Below are 16,413 nucleotides of genomic sequence, written 5' to 3' on the forward strand. Positions count from 1 at the left end.
TGTGTGGAGCTGAGTGGCTACTCTCATTGGTGTGAGTGCGTATGGGAGGGAGAGTTGCAGGTGATGATGACTGATGTTCTCTGGATACGACCACGCACCCTCTGCTGACCTCTCAACTTTGTTTCCTTCTCTGGTGGGAGGTCACAGGTCATCGACCCCTTCAACACGACAGTACAACTCTTGAGCGCAGAACCACCACGACTCTTGGGTATGATGACCTGACTTTCCACCTGAACTTTATGGATCAGGGCAGGACTAATAGCTGATCTAATGTTTCCAATAAATTCCTGATCAACCACTGACTGTCATTATCTGTTTCAGGGGTTACCTGTTAGCGCTGAAGCTTTCGCCAAATCTCAGGAAGATATACAACAATCCTAGAGGCTTTGATCAACTTCCTCACAAGGAAATAGAACTTTGTAAAATAGAGAGGCTGATCGCACTCAACAGAGGACTTGGTATGCACTCTGGTTGCTTCCGGGAGGACGCGAAGACAGATGACAAGACCAGGGAACGGACGAGTGCTGCTCTGACGTTAGTGGTCAAGAGGAAACACCCGACAGATTTCTAATGAGCTGACGGATGGTGCTCTTCAGCACCTAACCTCTGGAGACTACAGTAAGATTTGAAGGAGGACTCAAAGCAGCGGTGTATAATCATGAAGATTACAACGGCTGGGAGACATGAAGGAAATTGAAAGTCGGACTGGCCGGTTGTTATTGAAGAGAGCTCAGGTGAGAGACCTGAAATGGATGTAAGAATAGTGCTGTATGGATCTTGTGCAGGTGAGAGCTTAAAGGACTCAACAGCCGTGCTCTCTAGTTCTCTTTGAGTAGATGATGACGAAATACAACACATCAACTCGCTGAGCACGACGGTACAACCCTGGGATGTGATCACCAGGCCTTTGACTCGACCCTCAAAGTCACGCAATCGTTCTCAGGGGTTTTAGTGCCTAACTGTCGTACCTTCGGGCTCAAGGGTCGTAAAGTCGGGCTTCAAGAGATAAGTGTTCCTAGCTAGTCGTTCCCTACAGCAGAACAGTGGGGTACCGAAAGTGCCAGTAAGAGGTCGTGTCCTCGAGCTGTTATAGAGACAACAGCAGGTAAATCGTTTTACCTGCAGTAGTCGACTGTGGTAGTCTAGTACGTAGTGTTGTATAGTTGTGTAGTGTTGAGAGGTGATGTCTGCTCTTTCTTGAGAAATAAAAACAAACCTGTTGTCTTTGTTCCCTTCGTCCTAATACGAACAACGTTTGATGGTTGAGCGGTATACCGTGTGATGCACGAATAGGAGCGCCAGGAAACTATATGAATTCATTGGAGGACGCAACTGCAATTTTCAACATCTTTTACGGAATATTACGTAGATTAACTTATTTTCATAATCCGCAGTGTTGGGCATCGATAATAAAAAAAAGTTAGCTTCGTTAGCGATAATCCGATAACCCCAATTTTTTAGTCCGATATCTATAATCCGATGATTTTAGTACCAAGTTATCGAAGTTAATGATAATCCGATAACGATAACTTTAAGTTAGATTCGGAGTCGGGGAGGGAATTAATAATGGTGTGTTTGGTGGCGGAGTTATTACTAACAAAATGTAAGACGAAGATTAATCTCTTTTTGATATTTGATATAACCGATAATTTTGTTGTCGGATTGTCGCTTTAGTGCCAAACTGATAATCCGATCCTGCTAATGGGTGGTCACAGAAATGTCTGTTTATGTATCAGTCATCCATGTGTGTGATTACTATTTATGGGCCATGGGAGAGTTTTAAAATAGTGTTGCCCTGTCTTAACTTTATGTGTATGTGCCACATCTTTACTCTTGCATATCCCAGCCTAAATATATATATATATATATATATATATATATATATATATTTTTTTTTTTTTTTTTTTTTTTCTCAGTCTCCCGCGTTTGCGAGATAGCGCAAGGAAACAGACGAAAGAAATGGCCCAACCCACCCCCATACACATGTATATACATACGTCCACACACGCAATATACATACCTACACAGCTTTCCATGGTTTACCCCAGACGCTTCACATGCCCTGATTCAATCCACTGACAGCACGTCAACCCCGGTATACCACATCGATCCAATTCACTCTATTCCTTGCCCTCCTTTCACCCTCCTGCATGTTCAGGCCCCGATCACACAAAATCTTTTTCACTCCATCTTTCCACCTCCAATTTGGTCTCCCACTTCTCCTCGTTCCCTCCACCTCCGATACATATATCCTCTTGGTCAATCTTTCCTCACTCATTCTCTCCATGTGCCCAAACCATTTCAAAACACCCTCTTCTGCTCTCTCAACCACGCTCTTTTTATTTCCACACATCTCTTTTACCCTTACGTTACTTACTCGATCAAACCACCTCACACCACACATTGTCCTCAAACATCTCATTTCCAGCACATCCATCCTCCTGCGCACAACTCTATCCATAGCCCACGCCTCGCAACCATGCAACATTGTTGGAACCACTATTCCTTCAAACATACCCATTTTTGCTTTCCGAGATAATGTTCTCCACTTCCACACATTCTTCAAGGCTCCCAAGATTTTCGCCCCCTCCCCCACCCTATGATCCACTTCCGCTTCTATGGTTCCATCCGCTGCCAGATCCACTCCCAGATATCTAAAACACTTTACTTCCTCCAGTTTTTCTCCATTCAAACTTACCTCCCAACTGACTTGACCCCTCAACCCTACTGTACCTAATAACCTTGCTCTTATTCACATATACTCTTAACTTTCTTCTTTCACTCACTTTACCAAACTCAGTCACCAGCTTCTGCAGTTTCTCACATGAATCAGCCACCAGCGCTGTATCATCAGCGAACAACAACTGACTCACTTCCCAAGCTCTCTCATCCCCAACAGACTTCATATTTGCCCCTCTTTCCAAAACTCTTGTATTCACCTCCCTAACAACCCCATCCATAAACAAATTAAACAACCATGGAGACATCACACACCCCTGCCGCAAACCTACATTCACCGAGAACCAATCACTTTCCTCTCTTCCTACACGTACACATGCCTTACATCCTCGATAAAAACTTTTCACTGCTTCTAACAACTTGCCTCCCACACTATATATTCTTAATACCTTCCACAGAGCATCTCTATCAACTCTATCATATGCCTTCTCCAGATCCATAAATGCTACATACAAATCCATTTGCTTTTCTAAGTATTTCTCACACACACACACACGTGTATATATATATATATATATATATATATATATATATATATATATATATATATATATATATGTGTGTGTGTGTGTGTGTGAGAGTGCCCCGTACCTGCATAGCTCACAGAGATTAAGCAAGGCTTTAAAGAATTCAGTAAGTTTCTGTGTTGCATCTTCGCCTTTCGCTGATACTTGAGAGTTGCCACAAAACAGGAATTCTTCCTTCAGATCTTCACCATAAACATATGAACACCATACGTTATGAACAATACTGGACATCTGTGAATTCATTTCGGTGAATGGTGAATACACCGACGAGTATATTTTCCTGTGTTACTTGCTCTTTGATACCCGCGTAGAACCGACAAATTTGTGTTGAACTGTGCCTATTGCTCCCGTAACTATAAACTTTGAAACGCTATCCATCTTTAAATTTCTACTAGGAATCCGTGACATCTTGTCATCCTCAAGCTGAAGTCTTCTACTTAAGAGACTTCAGTGCGCATCATAGGGAATGGTAGAACTGCCACACACATTGTGGGAGGTGGTTTAGCACCCACAGTTTCCATCTTCAACGATCTAGAGCAAGTTCTTAATCAACCTAGTCATGTTTTCAACCTTCGAGATCACTAATCGAACTTTGGATATGCATTTTACTCCCCTAATCCTTGCCGTCATGGTAACATAACCTCGCTACTAATATGCTCATGTGTATACACTTGTTAACACATTTTAACTAAGTGCATCTCTCTCTCTCTCTCTCTCTCTCTCTCTCTCTCTCTCACACACACACACACACACACACACTACAACGTCAGTTGTAGCTATTGATGGATTCTTATATCTGTTGTGTCTGGTCCTCCTTTCTGAATGCGTGGATCCTGTGCGGTGCCCCCTGATATATCGGCAACTGTTGACAGGGTCTACTTTTGGAGTCAACAAATTTCCCTTCTTTCGGCTCTCCTGCTTTCATTCTGATCTTTCACGTCCAGTTTTCCTCGTTGATAGTCACTGTCTGTAAATGCTGTTGAGGTCATCTCTGTATCAACAGCCGTGCTCCTCAGAGTAGTCCTGTCTCTTGAGTTCTTCCTCTTTCTTGCAAAGACATTCTTTCTTCAAGAAGAAATTTCAGGCACTCGTAATCTGGTCATTCCACTCCGCATTCATCCACTTTTTTCAAATCAGTTCGATCATCTCTTGCTCGATGTATCTCGCTTCACAACTACTTTGGTAAACTCTGATTTGGGCGAGATTTTCCAGTGGGGCTGTGTGAGTTAGTTATGTTTGATTATGTCAGGAATACCCATCTGTGATGTCTAAAAAAAAAAAAAAAAGTCAGGACGTCTACAAATTAGCGGCATAAAGAACCCAGAGTGCTCATCTTACTTAATGTTCCTCCTTTACCAAAGCCAAAACCTGTATGGTAAGTTAAGAACAGCCTCTTTCCTTAATTTCCTTATCCGCATCTTTAAGAAAAGACTGTAGAGCGGCCCTGTATCTTCACCTACTCTTACTGTCGTGACTCCCTGCCTCCCTCACTTTCCCATCTATATCGGTGTCACTCTTTTTCTCGGTAGATTACCGAATAACTTTTTCTTCCACTTAACACAAGCCAACTTGTATTATGTGACAAGATCTATGTGGTTTCAAAGACATCGCTGGGGCTGCATGAGTGAAGATTGAAGCATAGAATCACGACGAGTCTCACACTGGCAGGAAGTATTGAGGCTGCACGCGAGTGGCAATATTGAGATACAGACGTTAGTTTTCAGTTACAGAAAGTGTGGCTGTAAATACCTCGAGAAGGAAGTGCTTGCTGCCATGGGGTAGACACACACACACACTTACGACTCTATATTGACATTACCGACAAGTTCTTAGGTGTAAACTACTTCTAGACGTTATTTACGGACCTCCTAAGCCAAAAGAAGATAAGATGTTATACACTGAAATAGAAAAAATAGTAAAGAGGTTATAATAGGAAATTTCAGTCCAAGCATAAACTGGAACACGTTAACAGGTGACCGAGGGAACGGAACTGACTGAAGACGCTTTTCTGGAACAGTCAAAATACCAACTAGAGGCAAAAACATTCTTGATCTTGTCCTTACCAGTGACAGTTTTAATCAACTGTCGCAAAATGTGCCCGAGTTTGTCAAACAACGATCACAGTTTTATCAAATTCGAGATGAATTTAGATTATAAAGTAAATGACAAACTCTTGATCCCAGATTACAGGCGAGCAAATTTTGAAAACATCAAGATACGTAATTCTCAGTACCAATTGCACAAAACTTCTTGACTTTCATAATGTAGGGGAACTGTGGAATGATTCTAGAAACAAACTATTCGAGATTGAAAATGAGCATATTCCACGAATGACGAAGAGAACTTGTAGTATTCCAAATTCATCATAGATGAATATGAGATTAGAGGGACTAAAGAATAAACATAATATTCAAATTAATGGCAACATATGAAAATCGCCAGGGATTAATCAAAATCCAAAAAGAATGTAAGTTCATAAGACAGAGTAAACGAGAGGAAGAAAAAAAGGATACCCTTGAAAGTTAGAAATAATCTTAAGGAATTCTCTAAATATATAAAAGGAAGACAGTAAAAGAAGGAATTGAATATTGCGAAATTGCGAAACAAATATGACATACTAATTACAAGGAAATGGCTACCATACTAAATTATTCTTTTAACTCCATATTCACAAAGAGACATCTCGAGTACTGCAACCAACGAAAATGTTTCAAGGATCTGATGAAGAGTTGAAGGTTAGAGAAATAGATAGCTCTGAAGTACTTAGATACTTGGACCAAATAAATCCAACGGCCCAGATGACTTAGCTCCAAGATCTTTAAAGGAAACCAGGAGACAGCTAATCATGTATATTAAACGACTTTCTAAAGGAGCTGACATCTCTAGATTTTTTGGATGTTTATGAGTAAGACTATTGCATTTTTTCCCCCTGATTACATTAATTATACTACCAATTTTTCACACTGGGTGCTGCGCGTTATGTAGATGATAATTTGGTTAGAGAGGTAAACTAAAAGGTTACATTAGCATTTAAAGGTTCGTAGAATTGTAGGGAAGAATTTGTTATCGAAATGTTTGTTGCTCCAGTTGTGAATTATGCATAATTGTATGATAAGCCATTTATATGACGATTTTTTTATCTGAATTTCTGTTTTGTTTGAGTGTGAATTCTAGAATTAACGCGACTCTGACAGGCGATATCATTGATAAGTCCTGGATTGGGATCCCACTCGACATTAGGGTGAGAGTTGTCATTTACAAATGCTATTCTGTCATTAAACGATGTAATGATTTATTTCAATATATGGATCAGATTCATAGTACTTACTTACTTTCCTAACATTTATCAAGCTATATATTCATATTTCACACATAAAAAAAAATATTGAGCATGTCGAACTCGAGAAGTATACTTAGGCTCGTTCACCACAGAAGGGCGTAAATATTTTGGTAGTACTGTCATATGTTTCGCCAATTCAGTGGTAAAAGAATGTTTATAATAGAACTCGTTTATGAATTGTGCGGAGTTCAGCCTGTATTAGCAAACTTGGTGTAAGGTAAATTGTCAATATGTATCCCAAGATCATCGTGATAAGAAGTTCTGTAATGCTCAGGAACGTCAAACCCGGTCTACAATGTAAACAAATGTTTAGACCCCCTCCCTGATGTTCTGAAGTCAATTTTCTTGTGAATTTTATGCAAGAGGGCGCGTATACCTCTTGTGCTGTGTATGAATGTGTACTCGAAAGTTTTGTCTGAATTGTGCACAAATGGATGCGTAAATTCAAAATACGGACGCGCGATTTATCGGTGATATATCTTGATGAAATTTATACCAGTGAATTCCTTACATTGGTCAGAGTTTATATAGATTAGGGGATTATAGGTGTAGAATCTCCAGCTCCATCAGTTGTATGTTCTTGTAAAGTCGGCAGAGCTCTGAAGTAGGGATAAATAGTGGAGTAGAAACACTCCAAAATAATAGTTTATAGTGTAACCGAAGTATTCATAAAACTTCCGTCTAAGTCAGGGAAACCGTTAATGAATAGGTAGGATAAATGTGTTGTCTAAAAGTCATTTTTCTAATGTCCTCGTTTTGTGTGTGAGGCCATTAGACATGAGACTGTCATATGGATGTCTGCAGAAAAAAATTCACCTGCATTGATTTTCCAGTTTCTTTAGAGCTTTATTTGCATTGTAAGTTGATATACAAGCTAAATGAAAATGTGATACAAGAAAAATTGCCTGTAGGGTCTAATAATGCCAGATTTCCTTTAATAGTGATGCATTCCACTGAATGCTGCCATGCATTGTAATTTTGAATCCGAGTTTTGCAAATATGTTTTGTGAGTTCAGATGTCTGTAAAGATGTAGGGATCACATTTATGTTAACAGGATGTGTCCCACATAGGTTTAGATTCCTGTATCTGTGTGGACATCTGAACTTATTATTTACCTTCCAAACGAATGAAGTACATGTTTTGATAATGAAGTTTTTCTTAGAACCCTCAAGACATTTGTAACTTTGAGATCGGGAGGTCAGCTTTATGTTTATTTTATTGGTATTTCATTATATATTGATTATCTTGACCTACAATTTTCCGTACCCGCATAACCTTACCACTAATGAGTTATTTGATATTGAAAGATAGGTTTTAAGGGTAAAAAAGGAAAATGCCACATTCTCATATTGTTTACTACAGTTGTGACTATGTCTGTATGGGAGTAGAACTCATAATTAACCTGGAAAACATATGTTTGCCTTCTGAAATTTTACTGAATGTAGGTAAAGATGGACTCTAAAGTCCTCGGTGTATTACATTCAAATAGACTGATTACCACTTGTCATTACAAAAAATAAAATGCTCTATGTCATAACTTTAGGAATGCAGTGAAATTGATACTAATTTGAATGAAAATTGGTCCAAGTATTTTAGGTAAGTTTTAAGTGTACAGATGCACTTGTTCTAGAGACGTATTTTGATGAAAGCGATACCAATGAACACCTAACACTGTTTATAGTTGATATAGAGTGTTAGATTTTAGGTGTAGCAGGTTTTTTTTTTATGCTGGAGGCTCCAGTCACAGACCAAAGTGCACATCAAGGCCAGGTCTTAATTGAAATGAAAAGAGGTTAATGAAACAGGAAAAGAAGAGACAAGGAAAAGTATTTACAGAATTTGGAGAAAGTGGAAAATTGTTCTTTTGAATAGTGCCTGGTCATGGTTTTTGGAAAAGACATGAGAGGATAGGGAGTTCCAAAGCTTCAGGGTGTGCTGAAATGCTCTGAACAAATGAAGAGGATGAGTGAAGAGGGAATGACTAAGAGGATATATGTTTCATAAGTGGAGGGTGCAAGGGGAGGGGAGACCAAGAAAAGGGTGAAAGGATAGAATAGAAAAAGCTTTGAATTACTGAGGCTACAGCGTAAAGGAGGATGAGGCATGCTTGGAATGAAACAAGTTGGAGCATTATGATATGCAAGGGGATGTGCTGTCAAAGACGGGAAAGTGCTGTTAGGCTTGGATGTGGGCTTTTGTTTCAGTGCATTGTCCATGACAGCTAGTTAGTGGATGTTAGCAAATAATACCATTTTCTATCTCTTCCTGGTACTGCCTTTCTACATGGGAAAAAATGAACTGCTGTAACATGAAGGAAATATTTATATTTATCTAGGTTCTCTTAATGTATTGCAAGTATATTACTTTACATTGATTAACCCCATGTTGTTCCAGTTGCTTTGCCACCTTTGTGGAGTAGAATGATGTGAGTCATTTTCAAGCTCTCATGCATGATGTTAGAAACCAAACATTTTTTTAGAGGTTATTCAGTGTTCATGTTAGAGGTGTTCTCCATACTTTTATGAATGATGTCATAATCCAGACATACTGTCTGAAGGATATTCAGTGATCATGTAAGGGGTGTTTTGCATACTTTTATAAAGACAGATTTCAGGATCTGGGGCAGAGTGTATGGGCATATTCTAAATGGCCCTCTTGAATTCTTGTGTCAGGGTGAGGAAAAATGTTTCACTCACCCTTCCTGACTGACTCATAAATTGCTTGAGCTAATGGCTTGAATGGTCTGTATTCATCTCACCCAATCAGCACCTACCATCAATTGCAGTAATTGTTGCACACTCATGGGCAAATATTTTACCTTGAATGAGCCACATTACTTTTCCTTTGAAAGGAGTTTTAACATATGGAATGATTTACTAGTTAGAGTAGTTTAATGTACGTTGTGCCATGGATATGTTTAAGGATAGAGTTGATTAACATTTTGCTGTAAATCCACGACTGACTTTAGTTGCACCTCCTTAGCTACATGAGAATTATAAAGTATTGTTCTACTTTAAGTAAGTATGTATTTCTACTCTTACCACATTGATCTGTAAGTTTCATATCTTTTCCTATATCGCAAAGAGCCTCAAAAGGACCCAGTGGTCTGTTGCTGTTTGAATTCGTTTGTATTCTTTTGTATTAATTGGTACCATTGACCATCAACATAGCCACACATACTAATTATTCCTTTGGTCATGTTGAGAGTACACAAATTATAGTATATACCAGTAGACTGTTAACATTTCAAAGATCAGTATCCTTTTCATGTTTCTTTTTATTATATATGTGTTCCACTTTATTGCTTTTGTTATTATTATCAATTACTGATTTACTTTGTCAGCCTTAAAAGTTTTATACCCCTTTCATCTACTTTATTCTTTATTTTCTCATTCACCTAAGTTTTGAACTGACAAGTCTTATGTTGTTGTGACTTGAATATTCAGTGAAATATCTATTCTTGATTCTGAAAATGTCAGTAATCCAACTTTGAATATTCATGCATACTAATTTCCATGGATTAGTTTTCCATTGCTTAATCATTATCTTGGCTGTGTTCACTTGTTTTTGATGATCCTTGTTCTCAGGTGAAGGGGTGAAGGGAGGCAGTAAAAGCCTTGCAGAAGATGAACTCCAGCAAGGCAGCAGGAGTGGACGGAATTGCTGTTGAATTTATTAAGAAAGGGGATGACTGTGTTGTTGATTGGTTGGCAAGGATATTCATTGTACACATAGATCATGGTGAAGTGCTTGAAAAATAGTGGAGTGCATGTTTAGTGCCATTGTACAAAGGCAAAGGTGTTAAAGGTGAGTGTTCAAACTACAGAGGCATAAGTTTGTTGAGTATACCTGGAAAATTGTATGGGAGGGTATTGATTGAGCATCAGATGGGGCATGAGCAGTGTGGTTTCAGAGGTTGTAGAGGATGTATGGATCAGGTGTTTACTTTGAAAAATGTATATGATAAATACTTAGAAAAAAAGATGGATTTTTATGTGGTATTTATGGATCTGGAGAAGGCACATGATAGGATTAACAGAGATGCTTTATGAAGGTCATAAGAATATATGATGTGGGAGGTAAGCTGCTAGAAGCAGTGAGAAGTTTTTGTCAAGGGTGTAAGACATGTAAGGGTAGGAAGGGAGGAGAGTGATTGGTTCCCAGTGAAGGTTGGTCTGTGGCAGGGGTGTGTGATGTCACCATGGTTGTTTAATATGTTTATGGATGAGGTGGTTAGGGAGGTAAACGCAAGAGTTTTGGAGAGAGGGGTGAGTATGCAGCCTGTTGGGGATGAGAGGGCCAGGGAAGTGAGTCAGTTGTTCTCTGATGATACAGCACTGGTGGTGGATTCAAGAGAGAAACTGCAGAAGTTAGTGACAGTTTGAAAAAGTGTTTGAAAGGAAGAAGTTGAGAGTAAATGTGAATAAGAGCAATGTTATTAGTTTCAGCAGCATTGAGGGACAAGTTAGTTAGGATGTAAGTTTGAATGGAGAAAAATTGGAGTAAGTGAAGCATTATAGATATCTGGGGGTGGACTTGACAGTGAATAGAACCATGGAAGCGGAAGTGAGTCATAAGATGGGGGGGGGGGGGCGGCAAAGGTTCTGGAAGTGATAAAGAATGTGTGGAAAAAGAGAACATTATCTCAGAGAGCAAAAATGGGTATGTTTGAAGGAATAGTAGTTCCAATAATATTATCTGGTTGCAAGGCATTGGCTATAGATAGGGTTGTACAGAGGAGGGTGGATGTGTAGGAAATGAAATGTTGGAGGCCAATACATGGTATGAGGTGTTTGATCGAGTAAGTAATGAAAGGGTAAGAGATATGTGTGGTAATAAAATATGTGTGGTTAAGAGAGTAGAAGGTGTGTTGAAATGGTGTGGACATATGGAGAAAATGTGTGAGAAAAGGTTGACAGAGAGGATATAAGTGCCAGAGGAGGAGGGAACAAGAAACAGGAGACCAAATTGGAGGTGGAAGGATTCAGTGAAATAGATTTTGAGTGATAGGGGCCTGAATGTGCTGGAGGGTGAAAGGCGTGCGCAGAATAGATGTTCTGTCAGTGGACTGAACCAGGGCATGTGAAACATCTGGGGTAAACCATGGATAGGTCTGTGGGGCCTAGATGTGGATAGGGAGTTGTGGTTTTGGTGCATTACACATGCTAGAGAATGAGTGTGAGTGGATATGACTTTAATTCTTCTGCTTTTTGGTGCAACCTTGCTGATGCATGGGTTGGCGATGCTGATTCCTGTGGGGCTGGGTGGTGCCAAGAATATATGAAGGCAAGCAAGTATGAATATGCACATGTATATATATTTATATGTATATGTTGGTATATATGTATATGCACATGTATGTGTGTGTATGTATGTGTTTGTCTGTATGAGTTGATGGGTGTTTCTGCATCTGTTTCCTGGTGCTACCTCTGATTCAGAAAACGGCAGTCAAGTATAAATAAGTATAATTATACTCTCTCCGCACATTCCTCAATGCTCCCAGAACCTTCACCCCTTCACCCACCCTATAGCACTTCTGCTTCCATGGTTCCATTCAGTACTATGTCCTTTTCTAGGTATCTGCAGCATTTAACTTTTTCAAAATTTTCTCCACTCAAATTTACACTCCTTTTCCCTGCTAAACTTAATAACCTCTCTTTTATTTATATTTGTTCTCAGCCTCCTGCTCATACACTGTCTCTCAAATTCAGTCACTCCAATTTCTGCAATGTCTCGCTCAAATCTACCACCAGTGCTATGTTATCATTGAAAACTAGCTGACTTATTACCCAGACCCTCTCACCCCCTACAGACTGCATGCTTGTCCCTCTTCCCAAGACTGTTGCATATACCTTTCTCACCACCCAATCCATAAGCAGATTAAACAGCCATGGTGAAATCACATGCCCCTACTGCAGATCAACCTTTATCTGGAACCATTCTTTTTCGTCTCTTCCTCGTCATACACATGCTTTACACTCTTAATAGAAACTTCTCAGTGCTTCTAGTAACTTACCTGCCACACCATACATTTAAAAGACCTTACACAAGGCATCTCTGTCAATCTTGCCACGTGCTTTCTCCACATCCGTAATTGCCACACACAAATCTTTCTTTTTCTGTCAGTATTCCTCTTACACATTCTTCAGAGCAGATACCCAATCCACACATTCTTCAAGGCAAACACCTGATCCATGCATCCTCTACCACCATACAACCACATTGTTTCCCACCACTCTGATGCTGTGCACATGCCTTCACTCTCTCAATCACCACTCACCCATGCAGCTTACCAGATACAGTCAACAAATGATTTTATGGTTTTCTTCTCCCAGAGGGCCCTGAGGTCCCATTGCAATATTTGTTTTGTATGAACTGTTCAGTGGCTGCCAGTGTTTAGTGAACATAGGCTTTTACAAAATTCTGGAAGAGAAAATCCTTGCATGGCTATGTCCAGGAACCCATTTTAGCTAGGCTTCTCTTTCCACAGAGGTTTACAGTGTTTGAGCTTGTCTTCTTAGGTCTCAGTTCAAAGACTGCTGATAATCTTTCTGTGGGATCATGGGAACAATTTTATTTTTTACTCTGGTCATCCCAAACTTTTCTCTTTTAGCTTAGAATGAAATTGATAACCCCATATGGGACAACCAAACCCTGATAACCGAGTCTAACCTTATGCCTCATTTGATTTTTGTTTTTTGGACCACCATAGTGTTTTGTAGGACCCTAACCTTCGAAATCCTGGTTCTAGAATTTAGATACTTTTGCAAGTATAGAGGTTTGGAGAATGCTTAGTGGATGACTGTTACATAACATGAATTGTCTTATTCAAGACCGTTCCATTTGGTTTGGTAACCTTTCAGATGTTCATCAAAGATTCTGAGGCTGCAAAAACTATAGAGGCTTTGTTCAGAGTTCCCTTCTTGCTTCCTTTGTGACAGATCTTGGGATTTGAACTTGTCATTGTCTTCATGCTTAAACCTTTTTCCTTGCAACTTAAGTTCTGGAAAAATGGTTATTGATTTACAAGCTTTTCCAGACATAAGAATCTTGTTTTTTCATGACAACTTTTCTGAGTCATGTTACCATTTAAGTTCATTGTGATTCCATTTTTCACCCACTCTTTTGATGTTTCTTCAAGAAAACATTATGCCTTTGGGCCACTTACATTTCTTCAGAATATTTTGATCTCACCAGGGATACAGATGGAAATAATTTTTCTCTTGGAGCAGAAATTAATCGCGTTGTATTAACTTAGGCTTTATGCTAGAGCACATAGTGTTTGGTAGATTGCATCTACTTTTGCCTTCGTCAAAAGATCAATGTGTCTCTGGAGTTTCTTCTTCCAGAGAGTCATTTAGATGCAATTTTCATTTGCCAATGGAGATACATATACCTTTTTTTTTTATTATTATTCCCTTATAAGAGAGTTTTTTCTCTAACCTTCCAAATTTACATGGATATGTTCTTAGTTTTCACAGGGCACAGCATGAAGGAGAATAGTAGGTCTTGTAGAATGAAAAACTTTTTCTCTCTGAGGCAGTACCCTGCAAGCAGTTTTTCCTGTTACTCTTGCCCCTCCTGGCCATCACCTCTTCTCTTTAAAATGTGCCCATTGGTGGCTGCCTTAGGTTGATGCTGCAGTCCGTGAAATGTGGTTTGGCATTAGAAAATCAAAAGGAAGGTGACTTCAGCCATGGGGCAGTCACCTATTGGGCGAGAGGGTGAAACCTGTAGTCAGCCATAGGCTTTGGTAATTAGAATCACACAAGAATGTTAGTAAAACAAGGCTGTGTTAACAGTTTGATGAGGTCACGAAGGAATCATGACCCAGTATTCCTGAGGAATATCTGAAATCTTGCAGTGCACCGCTTCAGATAGAAAACTTTTCACTCATGAAAATTTACCATTGAAAATGAATGCTTTATATGATTATTATAATTACATACATGATTACATCTTATATTTGTTAATATTTTTTCTGCAGGTCATTCATAAAGTGGAATCATCATGGCACTTGCATTGGCACCTGTGGTTACAGGTATCTCACCCATAGAGGGAGTTCCTGGCACCAAGGTTACAATTCGTGGAGAAAATTTTGGAAATCGTCCTGAGGATCTGATCGGTAAGCATAATTACATTTTCCTAAAGGTAATAAGTCCTTTTGATTCATGATTAAACATCATAGGTTTTTTTTCATCAGTTTGGGGACTGCGGTTACATTGGCCACCTAAGATGAACTCATTAAGACGAACCTTTCTTAGCTAAAGTTTATTCATAACATAGCCAACAGATTTATCCAGTGTAGACTTGGAGATTTAGATTTTACAGTACTTCGGTGTACTGAGGATATCTCTCTTTTAGTTATGTTTCTAATATGTAAGTTTAAAACATGTGCATGGGAAGACTTATTTTACAAGCTACTTTACTTGCACAATTTAGTTGGGCAGGGGGCACATGATGTCTTACTACCTTGAATTTGTGTCAGTAAATGAACCTCATGATACATCTGCATGCTAGATGTACAACTGAAGTATGGTAACTGTCCATGATGCAAGCAAGTGAAAGAACCACTGCTTCTTCTAAAGGCAGAAGGGAGAATCTAAAACATATAGTATTTGTCATAAGGACTTTACCAAAGATTGAACACCATACATAGTTAGCTTGTGGCATGAGAAGAGTGGGAGGTGGGTTGATTAGAAAGGGTAGTGAGTGGTGGGATGAAGAAGTAAGATTATTAGTGAAAGAGAAGAGAGAGGCATTTGGACGATTTTTGCAGGGAAAAAATGCAGTTGAGTGGGAGATGTATAAAAGAAAGAGACAGGAGGTCAAGAGAAAGGTGCAAGAGGTGAAAAAGAGGGCAAATGAGAGTTGGGGTGAGAGAGTATCATGAAATTTTAGGGAGAATAAAAAGATGTTCTGGAAGGAGGTAAATAAAGTGCATAAGACAAGGGAGCAAATGGGAACTTCAGTGAAGGGCGCAAATGGGGAGGTGATAACAAGTAGTGGAGATGTGAGAAGGAGATGGAGTGAGTATTTTGAAGGTTTGTTGAATGTGTTTGATGATAGAGTGGCAGATATAGGGTGTTTTGGTCGAGGTGGTGTGCAAAGTGAGAGGGTTAGGGAAAATGATTTGGTAAACAGAGAAGTGGTAGTAAAAGCTTTGCGGAAGATGAAAGCCGGCAAGGCAGCAGGTTTGGATGGTATTGCAGTGGAATTTATTAAAAAAGGGGGTGACTGTATTATTGACTGGTTGGTAAGGTTATTTAATGTATGTATGACTCATGGAGAGGTGCCTGAGGATTGGCGGAATGCGTGCATAGTGCCATTGTACAAAGGCAAAGGGGATAAGAGTGAGTGCTCAAATTACAGAAGTATAAGTTTGTTGAGTATTCCTGGTAAATTATATGGGAGGGTATTGATTGAGAGGATGAAGGCATGTACAGAGCATCAGATTGGGGAAGAGCAGTGTGGTTTCAGAGGTTGTAGAGGATGTATGGATCAGGTGTTTACTTTGAAAAATGTATATGATAAATACTTAGAAAAAAAGATGGATTTTTATGTGGTATTTATGGATCTGGAGAAGGCACATGATAGGATTAACAGAGATGCTTTATGAAGGTCATAAGAATATATGATGTGGGAGGTAAGCTGCTAGAAGCAGTGAGAAGTTTTTGTCAAGGGTGTAAGACATGTAAGGGTAGGAAGGGAGGAGAGTGATTGGTTCCCAGTGAAGGTTGGTCTGTGGCAGGGGTGTGTGATGTCACCATGGTTGTTTAATATGTTTATGGATGAGGTGGTTAGGG

General features: G+C 39.4%; 1 protein-coding gene across 3 annotated transcripts in view; it reads left to right on the forward strand.

The window, feature by feature from the left end:
- LOC139749862 (dynein intermediate chain 2, ciliary-like) overlaps positions 1-1,220 on the forward strand; it is a 43,319-nt gene extending 42,099 nt beyond the window's left edge. For all 3 annotated transcript variants that reach the window (XM_071664204.1, XM_071664205.1, XM_071664206.1), the window contains one exon: positions 322-1,220. In XM_071664204.1, the coding sequence (XP_071520305.1) occupies positions 322-571 (250 nt within the window). In that variant the 3' untranslated portion in view covers positions 572-1,220. The remainder of the gene's footprint in view (positions 1-321) is intronic.
- Positions 1,221-16,413: the final 15,193 nt, after the last annotated feature.

The sequence above is a fragment of the Panulirus ornatus genome, chromosome 8 (assembly GCF_036320965.1).
Source record: "Panulirus ornatus isolate Po-2019 chromosome 8, ASM3632096v1, whole genome shotgun sequence".
Taxonomy (NCBI): Eukaryota; Metazoa; Arthropoda; class Malacostraca; order Decapoda; family Palinuridae; genus Panulirus; species Panulirus ornatus.